General features: G+C 43.3%; 1 protein-coding gene across 5 annotated transcripts in view; it reads right to left on the minus strand.

The window, feature by feature from the left end:
* Positions 1–22,425, minus strand: part of JARID2 (jumonji and AT-rich interaction domain containing 2) — a 253,610-nt gene that overhangs the window by 98,722 nt on the left and 132,463 nt on the right. For 2 of the 5 annotated variants that reach the window (XM_019742971.3, XM_074335194.2), the window contains exon 3: positions 8,911–9,052. The exons of 1 other annotated variant lie outside the window; for it this stretch is intronic. In XM_019742971.3, coding sequence (XP_019598530.3) covers positions 8,911–9,052 — 142 coding nt within the window. Of the gene's footprint in view, positions 1–8,910; positions 9,053–17,720; positions 17,906–22,425 lie in introns of those variants that run through there. 2 more of the 5 variants (XM_019742972.3, XM_074335196.2) reach the window with 2 other exon arrangements.

The raw sequence follows: 22,425 nt of genomic DNA on the forward strand, positions 1-22,425 counted from the left end.
CCAGTAGGAAAGGTGAAGCAGATCTGTAAGCAGGCACTATGGGGTGAGTCAGTATGTTTACCCCTCAAAACCCACCAACTCTGATCAGCTAAACGACAAGTGAAGTAAGAGTTATTCTCCCAGAAGGACATAGGAACAACCCATTTGGAACAGCCACCTGAAACAGAAGAGTCAGCTCGGTCCTCAACAGCCCATGTCTAGGCTCAACCTCCCTCCCCTGCGTTCTTCGTCAAGAAAACCCCAAGATGCTCCAAAGAGGACATACAAATGGCAAATAGACATATGAAAAACTGCTCAACATCACTAATCATCAGAGAAATGAAAATCAAAACCACAATGAGATATCACCTCACCCCAGTCAGAATGGCTATCATCAACAAGACAAATAGTAACAAATGTTGGAGAGGCTGTGGAGAAAAAGGAACCCTCATACACTGTTGGTGGGAATGCAGACTGGTGCAGCCGTTATGGAAGGCAGTGTGGAGCTTCCTCAAAAAATTACGAATAGAATTGCCATATGACCCAGCAATCCCTCTCCTGGGTATCTACCCAAAAAATCTGAAAACATTTATCCATAAAGACACGTGTGCTCCAATGTTCATTTCAGCTTTGTTTACGGTGGCCAAGACATGGAAACAACCAAAATGTCCTTCGATAGATGAATGGATGAAGAAGTTGTGGTATATATACACAATGGAATACTATTCGGCGGTAAGAAAAGATGATATAGGAACATTTGTGACAACATGGATGGATCTTGAGAATGTAATGCTGAGCGAAATAAGTCAGACAGAAAAAGCAGAGAACCATGTGATTTCACTGATATGTGGTATATAAACCAAAAACAACAAAAGAACAAGACAAACAAATGAGAAACAGAAACTCATAGACACAGACAGTGGCTTGGTGGTTGCCAGAGGGTAAGGGGGGTGGGGGGTGGGGGGTGGGAGATGAGGGTAAGGGGGATCGAATATATGGTGATGGAAGGAGAACTGACTCTGGGTGATGAACACATAATGTGATTTATAGATGATGTAATACAGAATTGTACACCTGAAATCTATGTAATTTTACTAACAATTGTCACCTCAATAAATTTAATAAAAAAAGAAAAAAAAAAGAAAAGAAAACCCCAAGATGATTTCAAAAGCAAACTGCATTTTGATCAAGATAAGCTACTGAAGTTTTCCCCCTTTCTATCTATTGCTTGGTTTACAATGAAGTAATTTTGTTATTAATGCTTTCATTAAAGAAGGAATACAAACACTGGCCAAGAAGAGCACATTTGCGAGGTTCTGTGAGCTGAGAAGCCACAGGGCATGTGCACTGCACAGAGGGACTCAGGTGAGGGGGAGAGGGGGCTGTGATCCTGCCGTGGTTCAGCCCACCGAGCCAGGTACCGCTGGCCCCAAGGAGTGCCCGTCTGGAATCCATCTGTCCGGGAGGTGGATGAGGATAAGACCTACATCTGAGACCCCTAATAGAAGGTGACATGGTGTAGTAGAAAAGCCCAGGTATTAGAGGTATGAAGACTTGGATTCAAATCCGGACTTTGCTACTTCTAAGAAATGTGCCATTACCGGTACTAAGGTGTAGCGAACATTTGCTGGCTTGGCTGTAAAACAAGGACAATAAAACCTTCCAGGTGTTGCACGAGGATTACTAGCACAATATATTTACTGAGAGGCGGTTCGTTTTCTTTCAGAGACAGAGGTTCTCGACCTGCAACCTCAGAGCCCAAAGGATCTCTAATAGTGAGGTTTTTCTATTTATAGGTCACTGGTCCCTTATTTTGGAATTTTCTTTGTCATTGTGTCAGGGCTTACACAATTCACTTTTCTCTTTTAATGACCAGCAAAATTAAGTGACAAGGTTACACCTATGAGTATGATAAAGTGCAAACATAGTACAGTAGCCCCCCCCCCCATTTGCAGGGCATCCCTTCCTGCACAGACAGTACTGAACCCTACATATACTATGTTTGTCCTATACGTACTTTTCACTTAAAGGAAACACTGTACGGCTTCTCTCTGGCATATACAAATTACCAGCATCACTACTCTTGCACTGTGGGGCCATTAGGAAGTAAAATAAAGGTGACGTGAACACAGGTGCTGTGACACCACCACAGTCGAGCTGATAACCAAGATGGCCACTAAGTGAGTAACGGAAGCATATGCAGTGTGGATTTGCTGAACAAAGTGGTGATTCATGTCCGGGAGCGGATGGAGCAGAACAGCATGAGATGTCATCACACTACTCAGAATGGCGCACAATTTAAAACTTATGAATTGTTTGTTTCTGGAATTTTCTATGTATTGTCTGGACCACGGTTGACTGCAGGTTAACTGAAACCATGGATGGGGGGGACAGGGGAGACTATTACAGTTACATTTCCTGGTGATGTGTTTTTGCTCTCCCTCATTCAGTGTTCAAAGAACAGATAGCAACTTTTGCTTCTAGCTAAGACAGAATAATAGAGACAGGATTTACTTCCTGCCTGAAATAACTAAAATCCACCCAAGACAATGGACAGCACATAATAACGCACTGTGATCCCAAGTGCTGGAAAACAAATGACTGCTCAGCTTACTGCCTTGGGAGAATGTCCAGGCCATGGCACAAGGAGAGGAAATTCAAGGAGACTTTAGAGCAGGGGTGTCCAAACTGCAGCCCGAGGGCCAACTGCGGCCCGCAATCCATTTTTTATTGGCCCGCAGCAAGTTCCAAAAATATATTTAGTTTACTTAAATAAACCAGGTGAGGCAATACGTACGTCACCTCGAGTGAGTGACCCGGCTGTTTGTGTATTTTACCGCATATGGCCCTTGGTGAAAAACGTTGAAAAAAGCTTGGACAGCCCTGCTCTAGAGGAATGCGAGTTGCCGAGAAGGAGTTGAGAGCTTGAGGACGCCAAGGAACTGAACAGAATCTGTAGGGCAAAGGACTTGAGAGGGGAAAGTCACACGGAAAACTCCAGACTCTGTCGAGGGTCCTCCTCAAGTGCTTGCCAAGTACAAGTGAGCACACGTGTGTGAGCAAAGTACCCCAAGGGAAAGTACGGGAAGAAGGGATTAGAGGGAACAGTCCCCGATTCCCACACAGGACCAAGAACAGTGCCCTTTACCTACTGGCTAAAATGGTCACCATCATGACTCACAGGGCATCAAGTCAAGTACGCGTTTGCGTTTTACCTGAGTAGTGGGAAAAACCTGACCCTACACTAAGTACTGTCCTGGCCCTATCTAACAAAGCTAAAAAGCCAAGACCCAAAAGAATCAAACTGCTTCCTAGTAACTTAATCACATCCTAGAGTAATGCTCAAGAACAGGTAGAAAAATACAAATATATCCAGCACCCAACAAAGGAAAATTTACAATGCCTGACATCAAATAAGAAATTACTGGAGAAGGAAACTAGCACCCAAAAAGAGGCGATAGCTATGAGAAACATCAATCCAAACTGAACCATAAATGACACAGATGACAGAATTAGTAGACAAAGATATACATCTATTATAACCGTATTCCATTCGTTCAAAACAGTAGAGCAAACCTTAGCATAGTAGGAGAGACATTGCAGATAATAAAAAGATCAAAATCTAATTTATAGCGATAGAAACAACAATCTCTGACGTTAAAAAGTACATGTCTACAGATTTGGGGTAGAAACAACCTAAAATGAAACACAGGAAAAAAAGACCGAAACAAAATGAACAGAGCTCAGTGAGCTACGGGAACCACTTCAAGGAGACAAATTTATGTGCAACTGAAATCCCTAAAGGGGGAAAGAGGAACACACACAAAAACACTATTGCAGAAATACTGGCTCCAAACTTTCCCAAACTGATGAAATCCATAGAACCAAGAAGCTCAATGAACTCCAAACACAAGAAACAAAGAAAACTAGACCAAAGGACACCACTGCAAGGCAGGAAGAAAATCTTAAGAAGTAGACTGGGGAAAATGACATTTCTTGGCGAGTTTAGAATGACAAGAGACTTCTTGTCAGAAACAACGCAAACCAGGAGACAGTGGAGTGAAGCGTATCTTTAAACTACTATGGGAGAGGAAGGGACCCTAGAATTCTATGCCAGCAAAAATATCTTTTAAAAAAATGACGGTGAATTTCTTAGAATTGCATGTGATTCTACAATTCTCATAAAATAAAAACATTTTCTTTAAATGAGGCTGAAAAAGACTTTTAAAGGCCCATTCAGACATACAAACGGTGAAAGAGTCACTCAACCCCAGCAGACCTGTATTAGATACAATACAGCCCTTCAGGTAAAAGCAGAAGGAAAATGGTCCCAGAAAGACACGTATAGAAAGGAAAGAACAGCACCAGAAACGGCAGCCATTTAGGGTCCTCTACCTTTACTTTATGCTCAATTCCACAATTATTTTCTGGGGTTATTAAAGGTGCCACATAGTATTCCACTCCTCAGTTTTGCCCCTGCCTTACTTCCTTAAGAATATGTCTTAGCCAAGGTAGCTCTAGAATTATAACAGTGCTAATCTCTACCTCGTAAAATACTCTGCAAGGTGGTAACAACAAAATAATCTGCAATAGCCTTGTGAGTAAAGGCCTTAAAATCCACATCAAAAGTTAAGAGAAATATCTCTAAGCTGTGTGCTGCTTTATTTAGCTTTGAATTTTGGCAATGATATCCTTTAACATGACACTATACCACCGATGCATTGTATTAAAGGGAAATGTAAAAATTATTTCAGATTTTCAGATTCTTAAGGATGTTCACATTAAATAACTCCAATCCCTCACAGTGCACCCTGACAAGCAAGAATCCTATGCTCATGGGCCTATCTTCCTTTCAAACTTGAGGGTATGAAAATAGTTTACATCAACAAACTCAGAACAGAAAGAATAAGGAAAACATGTACACTACTAATTCACCTGTGTGTGTGTGGTGGGCGGGATACCTGTCAAAAACCCAGGAGAATTCTCATCATCTTTAACATGTACTCATATCCAGAAGCCGAACTGCTCTAAGTCACGGCATCCTCACCCTAAAATAATTCTTCACAGTCAAAATCCAATCTGCTGGAACAGAACTATCTTCGAACTCTGTAAGTCTTACACTAGGCAAAAGTCTAAAATAAAATATAGCAGCTCTTAAACAGAAAGAAAATAGTTATGTCCCTGCAGAGACACGGTCTGTACTTTTCACTAGTTCAGTAGACTCTCTTGGAGTTTGTTTTTCAAAGGGTGTCAGGGATCTTAGCGTTAAGCACTGGCAAATAGGGGCTTCCCCCAAGGTGAAGTTACACAACCACAAAGATCTTTCCTGTGACTCAATAACTTCAAAAGAGGGACACACGCCCACACTTTTCCATCTGCCCACAGATGGCTGTGGTGGAGGTGCCATGGAGGAAAGACAGAAATCGTAATTTGTATAAATCAAAACCCCTATAAAACATGTTTGAAAAAATCTCCAACAAGCGTGCATATTCACACGTAACAGTTCATGTGCCGCACAGACTGATGACAGCTAGTGATACGATCTGCCTAGCACCCAGTACCATAGACACCGGAGTGGTTGGTCTTTGTGAATGAACATGTGAAGCACACAAAACCACCCGGAGGGGTCCTAGACATTGAACAGGTGAGAAAACTGAGGCCCCGAGATGTCACAGATCCTGCCCAAGAGCACGTAACAGACAGGTAGGTCGTCAAGCCAGAGGGAGACCACATAGCTCCAGTCCACACTCTCAACTGCAGTGCCACATACAAGCCCCCATGACAGGTCCTTAAGGACTAACACTATCTTTACATTTTTCCTACTTATTCCCTCCACCTGCCCCAAAATAAACTACGCACAATTAATACTGCTATACATTTGAGTGGTCAATACGAATGACCCCTTTTTGGACCATGCATTTTGGATCTTCCATTTACTTACACCTACAAAAATCTACCACATCACCGACGTCCTTGTACAACACTTTCCTTTCCATCAGCCAAAGAGATAAACCCTATTCCAGAGTTTATCACAGTCAGTCCACACCTGATTGACAAAAAATCTGTCCATTCTGGTTTTGGAAAATACTCAGAAACTCCTTGCAGCAAACACAAAGTTTACAAGAACCCAGTGTAATGGGATTGGCAGTACGGGGCGGGTTGCTAGGCATGGCTGACTGAAGGCTGTGAGTCTTCATAATGTTTCCATTCTGCACAGTGAAAACTACGTTAATGTGTAATTCTTTAAAAATATTTTAAACTCATCTACCACAATGATCAAAACGAAAGGAAACCGAACACCTAGGAAACTCCCACCAGCGCCAACACCTTCAGATCGTCAATGGCTGTTCTGCCCTGTCCATCACACAGGCAAAGAGTTTCTAGAGAGAGAGAGTGGCTTTTTCCTTTGCAAAGAATGAATTCAGATGATGGCCTTTTAATGGCTAAAAAGATACCTTTCATTTTTGCCTCAATAAAGAAAAGTCCTACAGACTCTGGATTCTACTGCTTTCTATGTGCCAAAAAGATCCCCAACTTCATTTAAAACCAATGGCATCAAGTACTTACATCAAACCACAGCTTAGGGGGTTTCCTGCAGAAAAATAACACTTTGTAAACACATGGGATACTCTGACTAAAGACTTAAAAAACACGTCACAAGCATCATGAGAAAATGGAATTGCTTCAATTTGCAGGTTGGAAACTCATTGCCAGGTTGAACTAAGGCTGGCATAGTCTACACCTCAGACATTAATTTTTCTAAAGGAAATCAAACACATAAATTCCTTCTCCCCCCCCCACCAAGACAAAAGACATACTAACTGGTAACCCTAAATACATGTGCTTAGAAAGAGTAATTAACTGTACAAGAATAGCTAGCAATTCGTATCATTCCCAAAACACACAGAATGCTGTTTCAAAGCAAATATACTAATTACACTACCTGTTTGTAAACTACACAGCCCTCCGCCTATAATCCAGGCCAAGAAAGACCAGCCCAAAACCTAACTGAACCAGTCGACCCTTAATCTACATTATGTCCCTGATAGATTTCACTAGACAGAGCATGATCGTAACGAAAGAATGCCGCCATGAGTCTTTGATTCAGTAAGACAAAATGCTTGGCATACTATTTATTAGAGCAGATTAGCAATGGTGAAATTTTCCTTACGTTCATGCTGAACAAAGTTTCTCTCTTCCACTGTCTGGGGGAACCAAAGTTCAATGAGTGCTTTGCACACAGCTGTCACACAACACCGGTACACCATGCAAAGAGGAGGCCGGCAGCACTGTCATGTGAGAAGGGCAGTAGGAGCCAGGGCCAGAGGGCCATCCTCCAAGAAAATGAAGCCTACAGATCTCCGTCACCATACTCCCATGCTGGCTGGATCGTACCAGAGGTGAGGGTGACGGACAGCTACCAAGCACAGCTAAAGGACCACGTGCTGTCACACACAGAATTCTGCTCCCCCAACAGAGATGAAAGATGATGCCAGATGCGTGACCGAGCACCCACCCATGTTTGGAAGCATGGATAGTATTATTACACATTTCAATATATGTACTGATGTGTGTTTTTTTGTTTTTTTTTAACACATCTTGAACTCCCTTGATGCAGTCCTCAAACTGGGGCAGAGCGAATATTTGTTACCGAGTCTCTGAAACATAATAGGCTTGTCACTGAGACACTGACCCAAGTGTCTTTGGAAAGAATAGCAGACAAAGCCCAGTACACTGGCAGAGACACTTCGTACATATTGCTAAGTGTGCTAACCACCAATCTAATGACATCCACGACAGTGCTGAGGATTCAGAGGAAATGGGGATGGAAGTTAATACAGACCGTGTCACGGGGCTTTTTAAACAAAGACACTGCGTGATGGAAGAAAATAAATTAAGACTTTGAGCGATGCATCTCAAATTTCAGATCCAAAGCACAGCTCTATGGAAGAGTTCAAACATCTACATGTGGCTGACCTTGTCCTGTCCTCTTAATTGTCCACCATCCTCAGTTCTTCATTAGATATGCACATCTAGATAGTTTCTGAAAAGTACCCATAATTCTGCAGAAAGAGTAAACAAAGAAGACCAGACCAGGGGGATTTTTTCCTTTCTCCAACCTCTCACACTAACAGATTCTAAGAAAATGCCATTAATCTAATCATCCAAGAAAACATCGAGTATAACAATGGAAAAGGAACAAAATGAAATAGAAATTCTACGGGGGAGGGGAGGGAAATAACACACGAGATATGAAACAAGGCAGATAACTAGCAAAGGGTTCTTGAAACACCCGATTTAAAAAGCATAATTATATAATGTCATCACCACTGTTTGACCATGAAACCACAAACTCTTAGCAATCTACCATAGTCAACTTCCTCATCAAACTAACTTAAGTTTATTTAGGAAAGTCATTAAAAAGAAAACCTGCTGGCAAATTTAAAGTTTTAAGAACCGATTCCACAACTACTAACCTAGTTAAATACCAAGTGGATTTTGCTTTCCTGGTGAGGGGGAAATTTTTTTCAGAAACACCACATTTAATTCTTCAAATTTGTGGAAACATTTCTCTTCAAGAATGGCAAAATACTACCTAATATACTCAAGAAATACTACCGAGGAAAATCAATTAAATAAAGTGAGCAGTGAAGACAGGAATTCCAAGCTGGCGACTCTTCGGCCAATGTTCACGGCAGGAACGTGCTTTGTTTGGCTCATGCCATTTTTGCGTATTTATTTTTAGTTGTAGTTAGTGGACAGTGTGTAGAAACCAGAACATCTCACGTACAAACCCAGAATTCTGGCTTCCCTATGAAAACTCCAGAGACTGGTTAAATGGGCTCAAGTTCATTTCCATGTGGCAAAAGCTGGCACCTAGTTTGCAGTCCCTGGTTCAGGGCACCAATACTGTCGGCCTTGGGTACTAACCTTTTCCTCGACGGCCCTTCTTCAAAATCTGAAGAACTAACATCGTTGCTAGTAGAAGACACTTGGGATGCATCATCCTTCTCATTCTCTGCCTGTTCTGATGCTGGTCCTAATCCCTTAGACTGGCCATTACCAAGGAGCCCTACAGGTGAGAAAAGGGGACAAACACTTAAATACATGACATCAGGAAGCAGCACTTTACCACAATTAACCCTACACAACAGCTCGGCCCGTGAAGATAGACAAGATTTTGGATAGAAAGGAATGTAAAGGCACATATCCCTTTTGAATGGGGGAAAAGGTCACACCTCATCTGCTTTGGACCTTCGACAAGAGTGAAATGCCTACCTAACAAGGAAACAATTTCAACAGCGAGCAATTCAAGCAGAAAATTGTCATCATAATAATACACTGGTTCTTTTTGGAAGCACATAAACACCTTTCAGGGCTGGGGAGTGGAAAAGGAAGCAAGGCGTCTCAAGTATTACCAATTCAAACTAGTTATCCTTTAAGGCTAAATATTTACTCTAGAAATAATAAAATCCTTTTGGAATTGCCTTCAGGAACGAGGATCTGCCACACAAGAAAAGGCATCATTACTTTATAGCCATATCCTAGTTGTTAACTAGAAATCCTACTACCCAACTTTCTCTCCATAGCAATCCATTATATATTAGACAGTCACCATATTTGCCTTTGGTTGTCTCAAAGGATCAGGACCACGCCGAGCCAAAGAGGGAATCTTGGGGCCCGAGGATGCGTAACCGCATTGGAGAAATGCCCTAGGGAAGGACCATGCCAGGTGACATGGAAGTATTTTAACAAGCACTAAGGTCACACTCATGGGTAACCGCTGAATAAAAGCCTGGTCCATATTCTAGCTCTCAGATGTCCTTGCATCTAGGGTTCTGGCTACAACTTAGGTGCCACCCATGGGGAAGCTGGTACCAACCCAAGTGTCCACAGCGACTGGTCCTCAATTTCACCATCTAGTCTCCAGCCTCGTGGCCATCAGCAGGAATGCCAGCACAGTATCTGCATTTTCACAGCCAAAGTGTTTGGCTTTTAAGTGAAGCCAAAAGTGCACGGTAATCCCTTGATTTTTGTTTTTCCAACCCTTCCACCAATTTTGTAAGCACTGATATTCACTGTATTAAATCCCTTTTTGGTTGAAACACTTAACTGGTTCCTATCGATTGTACTGAACACTATATAGGATACAGTATTCTATATATATGGTAAATTTTTCTGAAAGAACAGTACACAGCAACAAAACCCTGGCACATGGCCTGTTTATGCATGCATTTCCCGTTATCTATTTTTACATCATTTCAGAGTCATGTGTAATAACTTAAGGTTGGAAATCTGATACAGTGCAGTAAATACAATCCCGTGGCTGTCACTGAGACGTGGCTTTGGGAGTCATGACTACAATATGGAAATGAAAATATATACAACTTCCCAAAAAACAGAAAATGTGAAGAGTGTGCACTGTAAGGCAAACAGGAGACGTAACTGTATGGAAATCTACGAGTCTACGGGTAGAACTACCGCCAGCATTCCCAAGATTAGAGCTGTGCTGCTGTGCTATCCGCGACAGTGGCCACTAGTCACGTGTAGCTATGCAGCATTTCAAATACGGCTAGTATGGCTAAGGAAAGAATTTTTTTATTTTTATTTAACTTTAATTAATTTAAAACAGAATGTAACTAGTATTACATTAATGATTTTATATTGATTAATTCTTGAAATATTTTGGATGTATTATTAGGTTAAGTCGAATATATGACAATTAATCTTACCTGCTTTTTTTAAAGATCTTTTTTAAGGCAGCTCTAGAAAACACTACATGTGGGTTGAAATTATGTATCAACACTAAGTTAGAGCACTTTCGTAATGTCACACTGAAAGGGGGGACGGGGACGAGGGGGTTGCCAGACCACCCCAACAGTAGGAAGATACAGATAATACTTAACGGAGATTAGGAAACTGGCCCAGGGACATAATATGTCACAGCTGTAAACAGAGGAAAAGATGGATGTATTATCACACTTGAAGAGGGTGGAAAATTCAAAATAAAAATATGATTACAGAACTATATGTAAAATTAATAAGAAAAAAGCTGATATGCATCTTATATATAAGTGTACTCTTGGTTGGGTTCACATTTTTCCACAGTACATAAAGGAGAATAAAGCCAGAAAGGAGGGAGGGAATATGAACTCATCCACTCATTTTTCTTAACACCTACCCTATGCCAGGGCACTTGGGATACAAGCATATCAAACAAAATCTGAATTCCAGTGAAAGGAGACAGATCAACAAACATACAATGGAATATCATTTAGTAGTAGGTGCAAAGAAGAAACTGAGCTTTTAAGGGCAAGAAAACGTGCTAGGGGCAGGCAGTGACTAAGAATCAGTTGGAGCCAGCCAGCAAGCTTGCGATACCAACACAAGAACAGCAAAGTTCTAATTTGCCATATGCCTCAACACAAAATACAAAAACCGGTGGTGATGGTGGTGAAGGAGGAGGAGGAAGAGGAGGTGGTTGTTTTGAAAGTGTATTTGAATCAAAGAGGAAATAAGGAAGGACTAGACGCTGCCAGGTGAAGGTGGGGAAGAAACCCTGCCGTCCCCTTTGGTACATAACAAGATCTTAAGTACCTACTTGGTGAGTAAGCAGCCAGTGAGTGAGTGAGTGAGTGAGTGAGTGGGTGATTTAGCAGAGAAAATTATGTATCAACACTAAGTTAGATGTTTAATGATAGCTATACTCTCGTCCTTCTAACAAGAATAACCTCAGTGGATGGCAAACACTAATGATTCTCAAACTTGAGCATGAATCATGAGCACCGGGAGGGCTTGTTCAAACACAGTCCCCGGGGCCTCAACCCCAATGTGTCCTATTCTAATCGCCAGATGATGCTGACGCGGCCCCAGCTGGTCCGGGACCACATTCTCAGAACCACTACTGTAGGAAGAGCAAGGTTCAAACCACTAAGAGACCTAGTTGCCCTAAGACACTATAAAGCTCTGGGTAAATGTGAATGAGATCCCCGGAAACCAGCTATGATTTCACCAACGATCACAACACAATTCACAGTAACACACCCAGCCCCCAAGTCCTGTGGGGGCATTCTTCTACCTTTCATCAATAAGTTTGTGAAGCGGAGAAGGTTGCTTGTGAAACATCACAAAGTTGTAAGTCAGCTAATGACAAATACAGACTTTAAAAAAGTTAACATGCTGGGGGCAAGTGTTCATATGTGACAGGCATCAATGTGAAAAAGTATGTTTCTTCCCTCCAAAAAAAAAAAAAAAATCAACTGTCCAAGCACAAAGACAGGGAAGCTGGATTATGAAATTTTAGATGAAAAACAGGGAATTTTAATGGACTGTATTGTATGTGAGCTCACTGCAAGGCAAAACAAATGAGGTATGGCTGAGTTAGCTTTTAGGTTGGTGCAGAAGTGATTGCAGTTCTTGCAATTATTTTTAACCTTTTAAACCACAATTACTTTTGCACCAACCTAATACATTGAAAAGAATAAAAGTAGAGGGTCCATGGTCCAAAGCCTTCCCCAGACTCATCTCTTCAACAAGCTCCAAAATTTCCCCCGTTCCAAAGACGAACAATGACTGATTTCCTCAACTAGAAGAGAGGTGGCTGGCTGACGACTGACTTTCCTTCCAGATTAGGAAAATGAGGCCCGCATACGGGGAACTGAATGCCTGTGATGCAAATGAAAGGACTTCAGCTTTTCATTGCCTTCCTAAGGAGCGAGACTGACTTGCTCTGCATATGATGGACTTTTTCACTTTGAGTCCTTCATCCTGTATATATCAGCACAAAGAAAATTTGCATTTATTTTTAGTTAGACAGTCTACACGGTTGGATAAATCTGGGCTTTTTCTTTTCTGCGCACCTCCACACACACCCCCTTTCCACAGCTCCAGTCTACTGGCTACCCCCTTCGTTCTGAATGTTTTCATCCAAATTGTGCCGCCTGCCCAATCCAGAAGAGCCAGGTCAGCAAGATGAATGATGCCACCGGGCAGAACAGCCATTATTATAACATTAGATGAGCTAATGGGAGCTGCCTTTTCCTTCCCCTAACAAAGCCCTGCCACCAATTTTTAAATTATTATTTTTACTCTATGAGAAATAATGAAATGGCATCCCCTCCTTCAAACACAAACTGATTTTATTTTCCCAAACCCCTCCCCCAGCCTACACAAACCTTTGCTGGGGAGAGGAGGTTAAACAGAGGAAATTGCACGGCCCAAAGATTCAGTCTACCCACATTACCATTTGTTCTCCTCTATTAATATTCAGCAGGCTGAACTTAAATTAAACCATGTCTATTGTCTTTCACAAAAGCAATAAATATGAGCTGAAAATTCCAAATCACCGCGGTAAAGGCAGCCTGGGGACTGCCTGAAACCTCAGCTAGTCACCATTAGCTGACAGGAGCTGCATACATGTCACAGGCCTGAGACCACTCAGCCACCACAATGGCAGTGCCCGTTCTCCCAGCTGAGAACCCCAAAGAAATCAAATACAACAGAACCCCCCAATCAAATTCAGGAGCTTTTTATCCCATCTCCCAAATTAGCAAGAAATGCAAAGGCTTTCAAGGCTACTGCCACCCAAACCAGCCTTTTTCTAAGCCTGGAACAGCAGCAGCAGCAGCAGCAAAGGGAAATAAGGATTCCCGTTGTTGGAGGTTGGGGAGAGAGACCTTCTCCTTCCTGCCTTAACGCAAAGGGGGCTGGGAAAATTGAAACATAAATGAGGCCGAAAGATTCCTTTAGCTGAAGGAACTTCAAATGAGCAACTGCTGAGAGCTACAGATTTCAGACATAAACGTATATAGGGAAGGTAATTCTTCACTAGTATCTGAATAAAAAGACTAGAATGTACGATCCTTCTAGTTTGATGTTTTAGACCCAGGGAAGTTGCACCAGTCCTCCCGTTAGCCAGCTACACATACATGACAGCATATGAAACCAAAGGAAAAGCTAATGCCTCTATTTCACAAAAGCAATGCTTAAAGAAGGGTTAAAGAGAAAGGAAAAACAAGGAGACCTTGAAGCTGTTCCGGAGCTTCCAAAACATCTGGAGCACCCCCCACGTATTAGCATATTAGGGAGAGTCAGTGTATTTGGCTTTGTTGTAGAAGAGAAGCACAAAAGGTAATTCTGTATTACAGAGCCAATGCCCGGCTGTCACCCTGTCACTGTGACACAAGGTATCACATTACATATTAAACAGTCAAGCATCCAAAGAGAGCTTTCATTTCAGCAGCTGTGTGTGTGTGTGTGTGTGTGTGAGCGAGGGGGGAGGAGAGAGAGAGAGAGTTTTAGATGGGGGTGGGGGTGGCTGCAGCACTTTGAGTTGAGAAAAAATGTATGAAAGCAGCCCCCTTCGTTGAGGTATTCCTCTCTGAAGCATTCAGGATGTATAGTTTGCTGCCATGACTAGTGAAAAAGAAAGCCTATTTTCACTCAAATTTTGAAAGAAAGAGTGTTTGCTTCTGCGTAGGGAGGCCAGGGAAAAGCTGGCTCGGGCCAGCTTCACAGGTTCAACAAGAATATGGAGGTTAAAGCCAACTGTACAAACTCGGGTCAGCAGCTAAGCGTTTGGATCTGTCCTAGGGCTCCAGGGAAGGGGCTGAGCGGGGCAGGCAGCGGTGAAGCCAAGCCTGGCACACTGACACCCTCTCCACATCAAAATGCTGAGAGTCGCTTGAGAACAAATGACAATCGTAAGGCATGATGTCATTGCCACACTCATGGTCAATGAAGCGCAAATGAAAGTGGTTTAATACCTCAGCTTACGGAAAGTAATTACCCCTTTCCCTCAGGAGAATGGACCCCGGGCAGACCAGGGCTCCCCTTTGTTTACTCTCTAATCAACTATGGAGATTTCCCATTCCAGACAAGGACACACAGTCCAAAAACAGCCAGGGGTCAAAAGTGTCCCAAGATACAGAGGCAACATGGGTTTTTGTTAGTTTAATACCCAAAAAGTAAACAGATAGCTAGACAGACAGACAGACAGGATGGACCCCACAGGAGCCCTTCACGGCCACCACGTCTTCTTTCCCCACAAAACCTTCTTGGGCAATCTAAACCTCCTTTGCGTGTTCAATTTTTTGAGAAAAGGTGTTAAGACAAAAACCTGACAGTAATAATTAATAACATGGAAAAGTTGGGGCACTGGGTGCAAGAAAAACGTCTGACGCTATCCTTTTCCCCCTATTTCAGAATCAAGCAAATGCCTAAATGTGAGAGTCAAGCATGAAAAGGGAAAGAACCCTTGAGCTCAGAGGCATTTCCTCACCTTGAGGCACAAAGGAACAAGCCCAGCAGGCATGTCACATTTGCACACAAGAAGGGTGACCAGGAAACCTGGCCGTGTTTGAGCTGTCTAAACCACAAACCAGTGAAGACCACCAAAAGACAAAAGAACTCTCCTTCGCAGGACCTGACCGGGAATCATACGAGGAAAGAAACTATTCCTCTCTGGAGAGGCTCCAGACCACCAAAAAGCCACAGCTGAACTTCACTCGATACAAAAATCAGTCCGTGGTAAGGATCCACGGTCTGCAGGAAAGATTTCTGGGATGGCCCAGAAGCTAGTGAAACTCTGATCATCGCAAAAGTGAACAAACAGGACTGTACATTATGGCACAGCTCCCTTACTTCTCTTGGGGAAGGGTTCCTCCTCCTACACTCTCCCCCTTTTCACTCATTCTTCATCCTTAGAGTGGTTGGGGTAACAACCAGGACAGGTATAACATCGAGAGTATAATAACTACTGAAACATAAACATCCGCACGCACTGCTCTACAATGTAAGTTGTACCTTCGCATCCAGTGATCACCACTCTTCTGTTCCAGACCATAACGTCCCTGCGTCCATACCCCACATCCCAATTCCCCATTAATCTTACACTGGCAAACAGTCAAACGCACGCCTACCAGGCAACCCAGTGATAACTGCCCATCACAAGCAGGCATCCTTGGAGGCCCCCGAGCCATGCAACTCAAGCTTCTATCAGCTAAGTAAGCGGGGTCCACCGTACAGGTGGCCTAGTACTGAACACCCAGAGGTCTACGACTGCCTTCCACATTCGGAAGAAAAGTGATTACAGACGTTGTTGGGCTTAGGCTGGCAGGAAATGAGCTGCAGAACAATGGCACCACTGCAGAGCATGGGAACTAAGAGTCATACATGCAAGAGGTAAACACGGGGCCATTTTCAAGAAATTCTTTTAGGTAGATAAATGAGGCCAACATGCTCCACGTTGTACGTTCAGAGAACCTGACATGCCAAAATCCAATTTTACAAGTCCTGGAATTTAGCACTTCTCTAAGGGAGAGTTCCACAAACACAGCATGTTCTCAGATAGCCAGTGCTAGCTAAGTAATTACAGTGTGAGTGTGAATGTGTGTGTGTCTTTAAAGCTTCATTACATTATTTACCCCACAAATGTAAGTTATTCAAAGAACGAGGCTCTCAAATATTATCGGCTCTCAAATATTATCAAGTCTCTACCAAGTTAAGCAGAGCCGGCTTTAGCTCAAATCAACAAACCCCATCAGGTTACTAGTCTATGTAGCATACTAGTCTGTGATGATAAATGGGCACGACTCAAAATACTTTGTGTTCTGACTGACATCCTAATTCATGGATAAGTCGATTGCCACGCCCTTATCCCAAAACCTCTCTGGCTGCCTCTATTCCCTAAGATAATAAACACGGACCCCACAGAAGTTCTAAATGATGTCTTGTCTGTAGCATGTCTGGGAGGAGCAGACGTTTCCCCCTGCCCTCATTACCTCACTCACATACACACCAATCAACTGCACACCCACTTTTCAGATGAACAGAATAAGAAAGGATTAAGTAGGCTATTCAAAGTCAGAAGGAAAAAAAGAAATCTGCTGACAGCAACCAAGTTCCGAGAGGCCTTCTGCCTCCCAAAGCAACCTTCTTTCCCATTCTGAGATCGAATGGAAGCAGAACAGAAAGCATAACTCCAAGAATGGGGCCACAGAATCTGCAAAGACTGGAGGCACCTAAACCTAACATTAATGGCTCCTAAAATGCATTCGTGTTTCTATCTAGTAATGCAAACATGGATTAATACACGAAATACGGGATCAAAATCGAGAACTCCGAAGTTTAAAGCTTTAAGGTCCAACCTATAATCACTTAGTATTTATTTACATGCCTCAGTTTCCTCCGTCTTTCAAGGAAAGGAGACGAGGTAGAGACAAGTATGAAGGGAAATGAAACCATCATGCTGTTTATAAAGGAAACCAAAGCTCTGGTGAGGATGAACTAATTAACTTTAATCAAACATCTATTTTTAAATTCTGGGAAATGATCACATACATTGGCAATAAAGGGACCAGCCATAGCTGGATGGCATTCAGTTCCCAGAGATAAATGTCTAAATTCATACAAGCCTGGCTAAAACTGCAGATTTGGCCAAAATGGTCAACAGAGCTGAATGTTTCAAGAGCGACATTAATTCTCTCTTGTAAATTTCCACAGTGCCTTTGCAGGAGCCACCGTTGCCCCTAGGGAAGATATCAAAGCTAAAAGAATATTAATATTAAGCAAATCGTAACACTTTTTACATACTCATCTATATAGCACCTTGCCATCCATAATGGATTTAATCAGGACCCCAGCAGGGAAACCCACAAAAGGCCTATTTCTCCAACAAAAGCCATACCAGCCTGAAACAAATCTAGAGCGATTTGGTTTTTATTTTATTTATAGGAACAGACCTTCTATCCCAGGTTCCTCAAGATAAGCCACCAAAAACTGCACCTGACAGACCCGTGGAGCAGCCATCCTCAGAGCCGGATCATTGCAGAGAGACAGAGAGGAAGGAGGACAGAGGGAGGGAGGGAGGAAGGCAGAGCTCGGAGAGGCAGGCTCCAGAGCACTTGTCAACAATCCTCCCCTGCACGTAATAAGCAGGCGGCAGCGGCAGCGCAGATTCCGGCACTGCAGATTCCGCGAGGCAAGAGGCCGGCCCAACAGCACCAGGGCCGAGGGGGAGGGGAGGCGCCAGGGAGAGAAGGTTATTTATGTGGATGGGAGGGAATCTAGCACCCAAGAGGAGGGGTCTGGGGCTTCCCACCACCCCCCAACCCCCATGAATTCAAATGAGAAAAAGGAAAAGAGCGACTAGCTTTTCATCCTGCAATTTCCCCCAACTGCAATGCAGACAAATCCTTATTTTAGGATTTCTGACACGGGGGTGGAGGGATGCGTCTGCCGGGGGCAGTCCACACTCCTGTATGCCCAGGCTGTCAGACTGCCGCCCCCCACTCCACGCACACACTCCACCCTCACGGATAGCGGGGTCCATGGCACATTTTCAATGGCATCCCTTTTTCGTATCATAATCTGTGTCATTCAGCACTTGCCTTTTATTTATTTTTATTTGTTTTTTTGGCAGGAAAACCTGGGCAGCTCTCCAGACAGACTGCAGAAATCTCTCTCCATAGGCTCCTCCCCCAGCCCACCCCCCACCCCACCCTCGCCATTCCAGCCACCAGGGTGCTTATGTGACCACCACATGGGCCACCGCTGCCCTCCCCACGCCAACACATGGATGCCCCTCCCCCACGCACATAAATGGATCTAATCTAATAAAATAGAAGCTGTTTTCCCTCATTGTTTCTTGAGGATCTTTCACAAAACAAGCTCTGTGGCCTGGCAGCTCCAAGAAGGGTGAAAAAGACAGGAATCCAACAGGGCTGGCCAGCTCCCTGGCCTCAGATAACTGGAGCTTGCTTGCATCTATTTCGTAAGCTTTTTGATTTTTAAAGTCAATTCTTTTGAAGCTTTTCAACTTCAGCTGGCAATTATAGTGTTCAAAACACATACTCCGAACACCATCCTACACTCTATGCCTTTCCAACGGGAGGTGGGGGATGGTGCATCACCCTCAGAGAACCCACATGGGTTCTTTGTTTTCCTCACAGGTTCATCCAAGGGAACTGGGAAAAGAAGTCCCTTTACTATTACTTTTAGTTTCTTGTTGTGTCACCAATGAACGAGCCCCGTCTGGGCTTTACACAGGTTATTCAGACTGACCCCACAAAAACCCTGAAGGCAGATGTCGGATTTCTTCAAGGCATCTAGCCACCAGTTACCCAGGGGATGGTGAGTCTTCCTGCCATTTGGCCATCTCCAGTTTCCTGAATCACCAGGGCACAGAGCTAAGTGCCTCACCTCTATACAAGAGAATACCAGGAGGGAGGTGAAGGTCTTCCCTAATACCTACTTGATACCCACTACTTTAAAATCAGAATTGCAGATCGAGCCTTAGAGACAATGTAGTACAATCCCCCACTTTACAGACGAGTAAACCGAGGCGTGTGCAGGTGTGGTTCTTAAACTCACAGAGCCAGTTCCTTACAAGATCTCAACAAACAGAAGGCCAGCCAAGAGTCCGGTGGTGTTTGGGGACAGAGACAAGCACACACTGCAGCAACCTCAGGACACAACTCCTGTGGAGCCTTCGGCTGTCAAATCCCTCTCCAGCCCTTCTACACCGACGCAAGCCCAGCGAGCAGACCCTCGTTTCCTTTCTCCAGTGGAGTATATTCCTATCATGTTGAACAACTGTTTGGCATGTGTCCCACTGCAGCATAAGTCATACACAGTCAATTAAAGGGCATTTAAGGGATGACTGTTTGGCTTTTTTCCTCTTCTTTCTGCTGGGACTTGTCTTTTGGCGCCTTCGATAATCAAAAGCATCCAAAACAGAGAACTGGAAAGGAGCTGTGAGGCAGGTATTTGGGGGTATGGTAATTCTGAGGAAAGGTAAGAAAGCAAAAACCACAAGACATAAACAACAGGCCAGACATGAAGCCCGAGGGTTATCTATGGCTACTTATCCCCAGCTCCAGCCAATCCAACAGGAGTGTGTGTCCACAGGCCCGGGGTTTACGGCCATCAGCAGTAAGTGGTATCCGCTCTTTTCCTATCTCTCCTCTCCCTGACTTCACTGCTGCTTCCTCTTCCCGGTCACTACAAAAGTCACGAGGTATTTCCATTTAAAAAGGCTAAGACCTAACAGGATGGTGGACCCAGGCTGCTTTTACTTCCAAAACCATCATCAGCATCTGATCGTGCTCTCAGTATTTCGTAAGACACATACTCAGGTAGCCCAGCACGTCCAACTCTGGCTTCTGCTCTGCTGTGGGGTTGGGAAGGAGAGCTGGAAAAACGCTTGCCCATTAACGGCAGGAGGTTTTGGACTGTTTAGATAAAACGCTGGCTTACCAAGGAGGAAATGTATCAGCAGTACCAGACAAACAGCACCCTCTGGGAGACACAATAAAATTGAGAACTAGGTTCATTTTTAAGAATAGCAACACAGGGGGGCCGGTTGGCTCAGTGGTTGGAGTGTGGCACTCATAATACCACGGTTGCCGGTTTGATTCCCACATGGGCCAGTGAGCTGCGCCCTCCACAATTAGATTGAAAACAATGACTTGACTTGGAGCTGATGAGTCCTGGAAAAACACACTGTTCCCCAATTTCAAAAAAAAAAAAGAATAGCAACACAATCCTCACTATTTAAATTCTGAAAACAGGGGAAGGTACAAAGGGTGAGATTGGCAGGGACTGTTCTTGTTCCAAGTTAATATGATTGACAGCACCACTAGCTAAGTTTCAGTGGTCGAAGATGAGAGCAAGTCCCAATTTTCAAATGAAGACTTCCTAAATATTATCAACATCAATCTACCCCATTTTACTTACTTTTTAATAATATGAAGAGTATCTGCAAATCCAGTCACACGCAATTACTAAAACATTACTTATGTGCTTCCCCTCACCCCATTTCATTAGTTTTTTAAGTTACAGCACAAATATGTATGCCTAAATAGTGTATGCGTATTATCTCTGTGCTTAACTATGAACTTCATAAAAAGGTTATCACACTGTTTATTAGTCTTAGGGGACTTACTTTTTCCCCAACTCAACGTTAGGTTATTAAGATCATCCATGATTTTGCTTATACTTTGTCCATTCATTTCCACTCTTATTTATCAGACTCCATTGTATGACTGTTCCACAATTTATTTTGATTCTCTTGTTCAAGGGCATCTAAAGTGTTGCCCGTCTGTTGCTATCACGAGCCATGCTGCAGACACGCTTCTGCTTGTTCCCTGGGAGGCATGCACTACAGTCTCTCTGGCATATGTACCTAGGAGCGGAATTATTGGAAATTCTTGCATATGCAAATACTCAAATTTACAACCTAATGGAAAACTGGTTTCCAAAGCAAGCTTCAATTTTTGCCTGTGCATCAGCAATGTAATCACTGTAATTTCTAAACATTTAAATGTAAAGACCTCCTATTACTCAAGACTCCAGGTAACAAGGCACCCCAATCGCTACCTCAGAAGAGAACAGAATTTCAGAAAGGATCTCCTATCCTAAGAAAGGCTGTGCCGCCAGCCAGGTACATGGCTGCCATCCCACCTAATTATCACCTGAACACCAGGACATCTGAGGACACATTTTGCTGCTGAGAGCTTCAGAATCAATGACCTACCTATGTGCACAGACATTTACTACGTCCAAGTTGGGCCCACTCCAGCAGCCCACCAGCTGCCCTCAGCATTTAAAAAATATATGACTGGAGCAAACCCCAGTCTAGGACTTGGATAAAATGTGAGAGAGCAATTCATTTGCACGTCTTAATCCAATTTGGATATCTAATAGTACCCTGTGTTGATTAATTAAAGAACCTGCTGCCTCGGAAGCATTTAGACCTTATTTAATTCATGTATCAAATCAAGGAAGTCAGTGCAGAGTGGGAGCTAGGAGCCATGTCACAAAGGAAAGACAGGTCTGAAAGGGATGGACCAAGTCACCAGCTACTCCTTCCTTATCCCCCGTGATCTGCCTCCCAAAGCTCTCCCATTTTCTGCTACCTACAGAAGGTAATTCGTACGAAGGTGGCACCTTGGTGTCTGAAGTTATAGGCAACTCAAAACAATTTCTCCAAAAATGATTATACAGGAGGTAGAGAGGAGTGGGTTGACCTGTGTGAGAGAAGGTGGTGGAGTCTGAGAATTTCGTATAGGAAATAGAGGGCTTACTGATCACGCTGCATCAGTTGTGTTTTCATAACGCAGTGTCTGTTATTGGGGCTGAATTTCCTGGTATTGATCATATCACCGAGGCTGTGATAAGAAACCAATGCAGAGGAGTGATCCACTCTGCTTAATATTTGACTTTCAAAAATATTATTGAAGTGTGGGGCACTTTGCAGCAGCCGTGATAATAATAACAACAAACATTACCTGTTAGAATAGTTAAATACAAGTTAATACACTGGCAATATACCGAGCAGAATTAGGTACACACCGAGTCTGGCTTGGACTCTTTCCAAGAGGGCTTGGTAATTCCTACAGCACCAGTAGTGCTCAACTAACTGTGTCATTCACGTGGCTGGCCCTG

The sequence above is a fragment of the Rhinolophus sinicus genome, chromosome 14 (genome assembly GCF_057876585.1).
Source record: "Rhinolophus sinicus isolate RSI-liver-muscle chromosome 14, RSI-T2T, whole genome shotgun sequence".
Classification (NCBI taxonomy): Eukaryota; Metazoa; Chordata; class Mammalia; order Chiroptera; family Rhinolophidae; genus Rhinolophus; species Rhinolophus sinicus.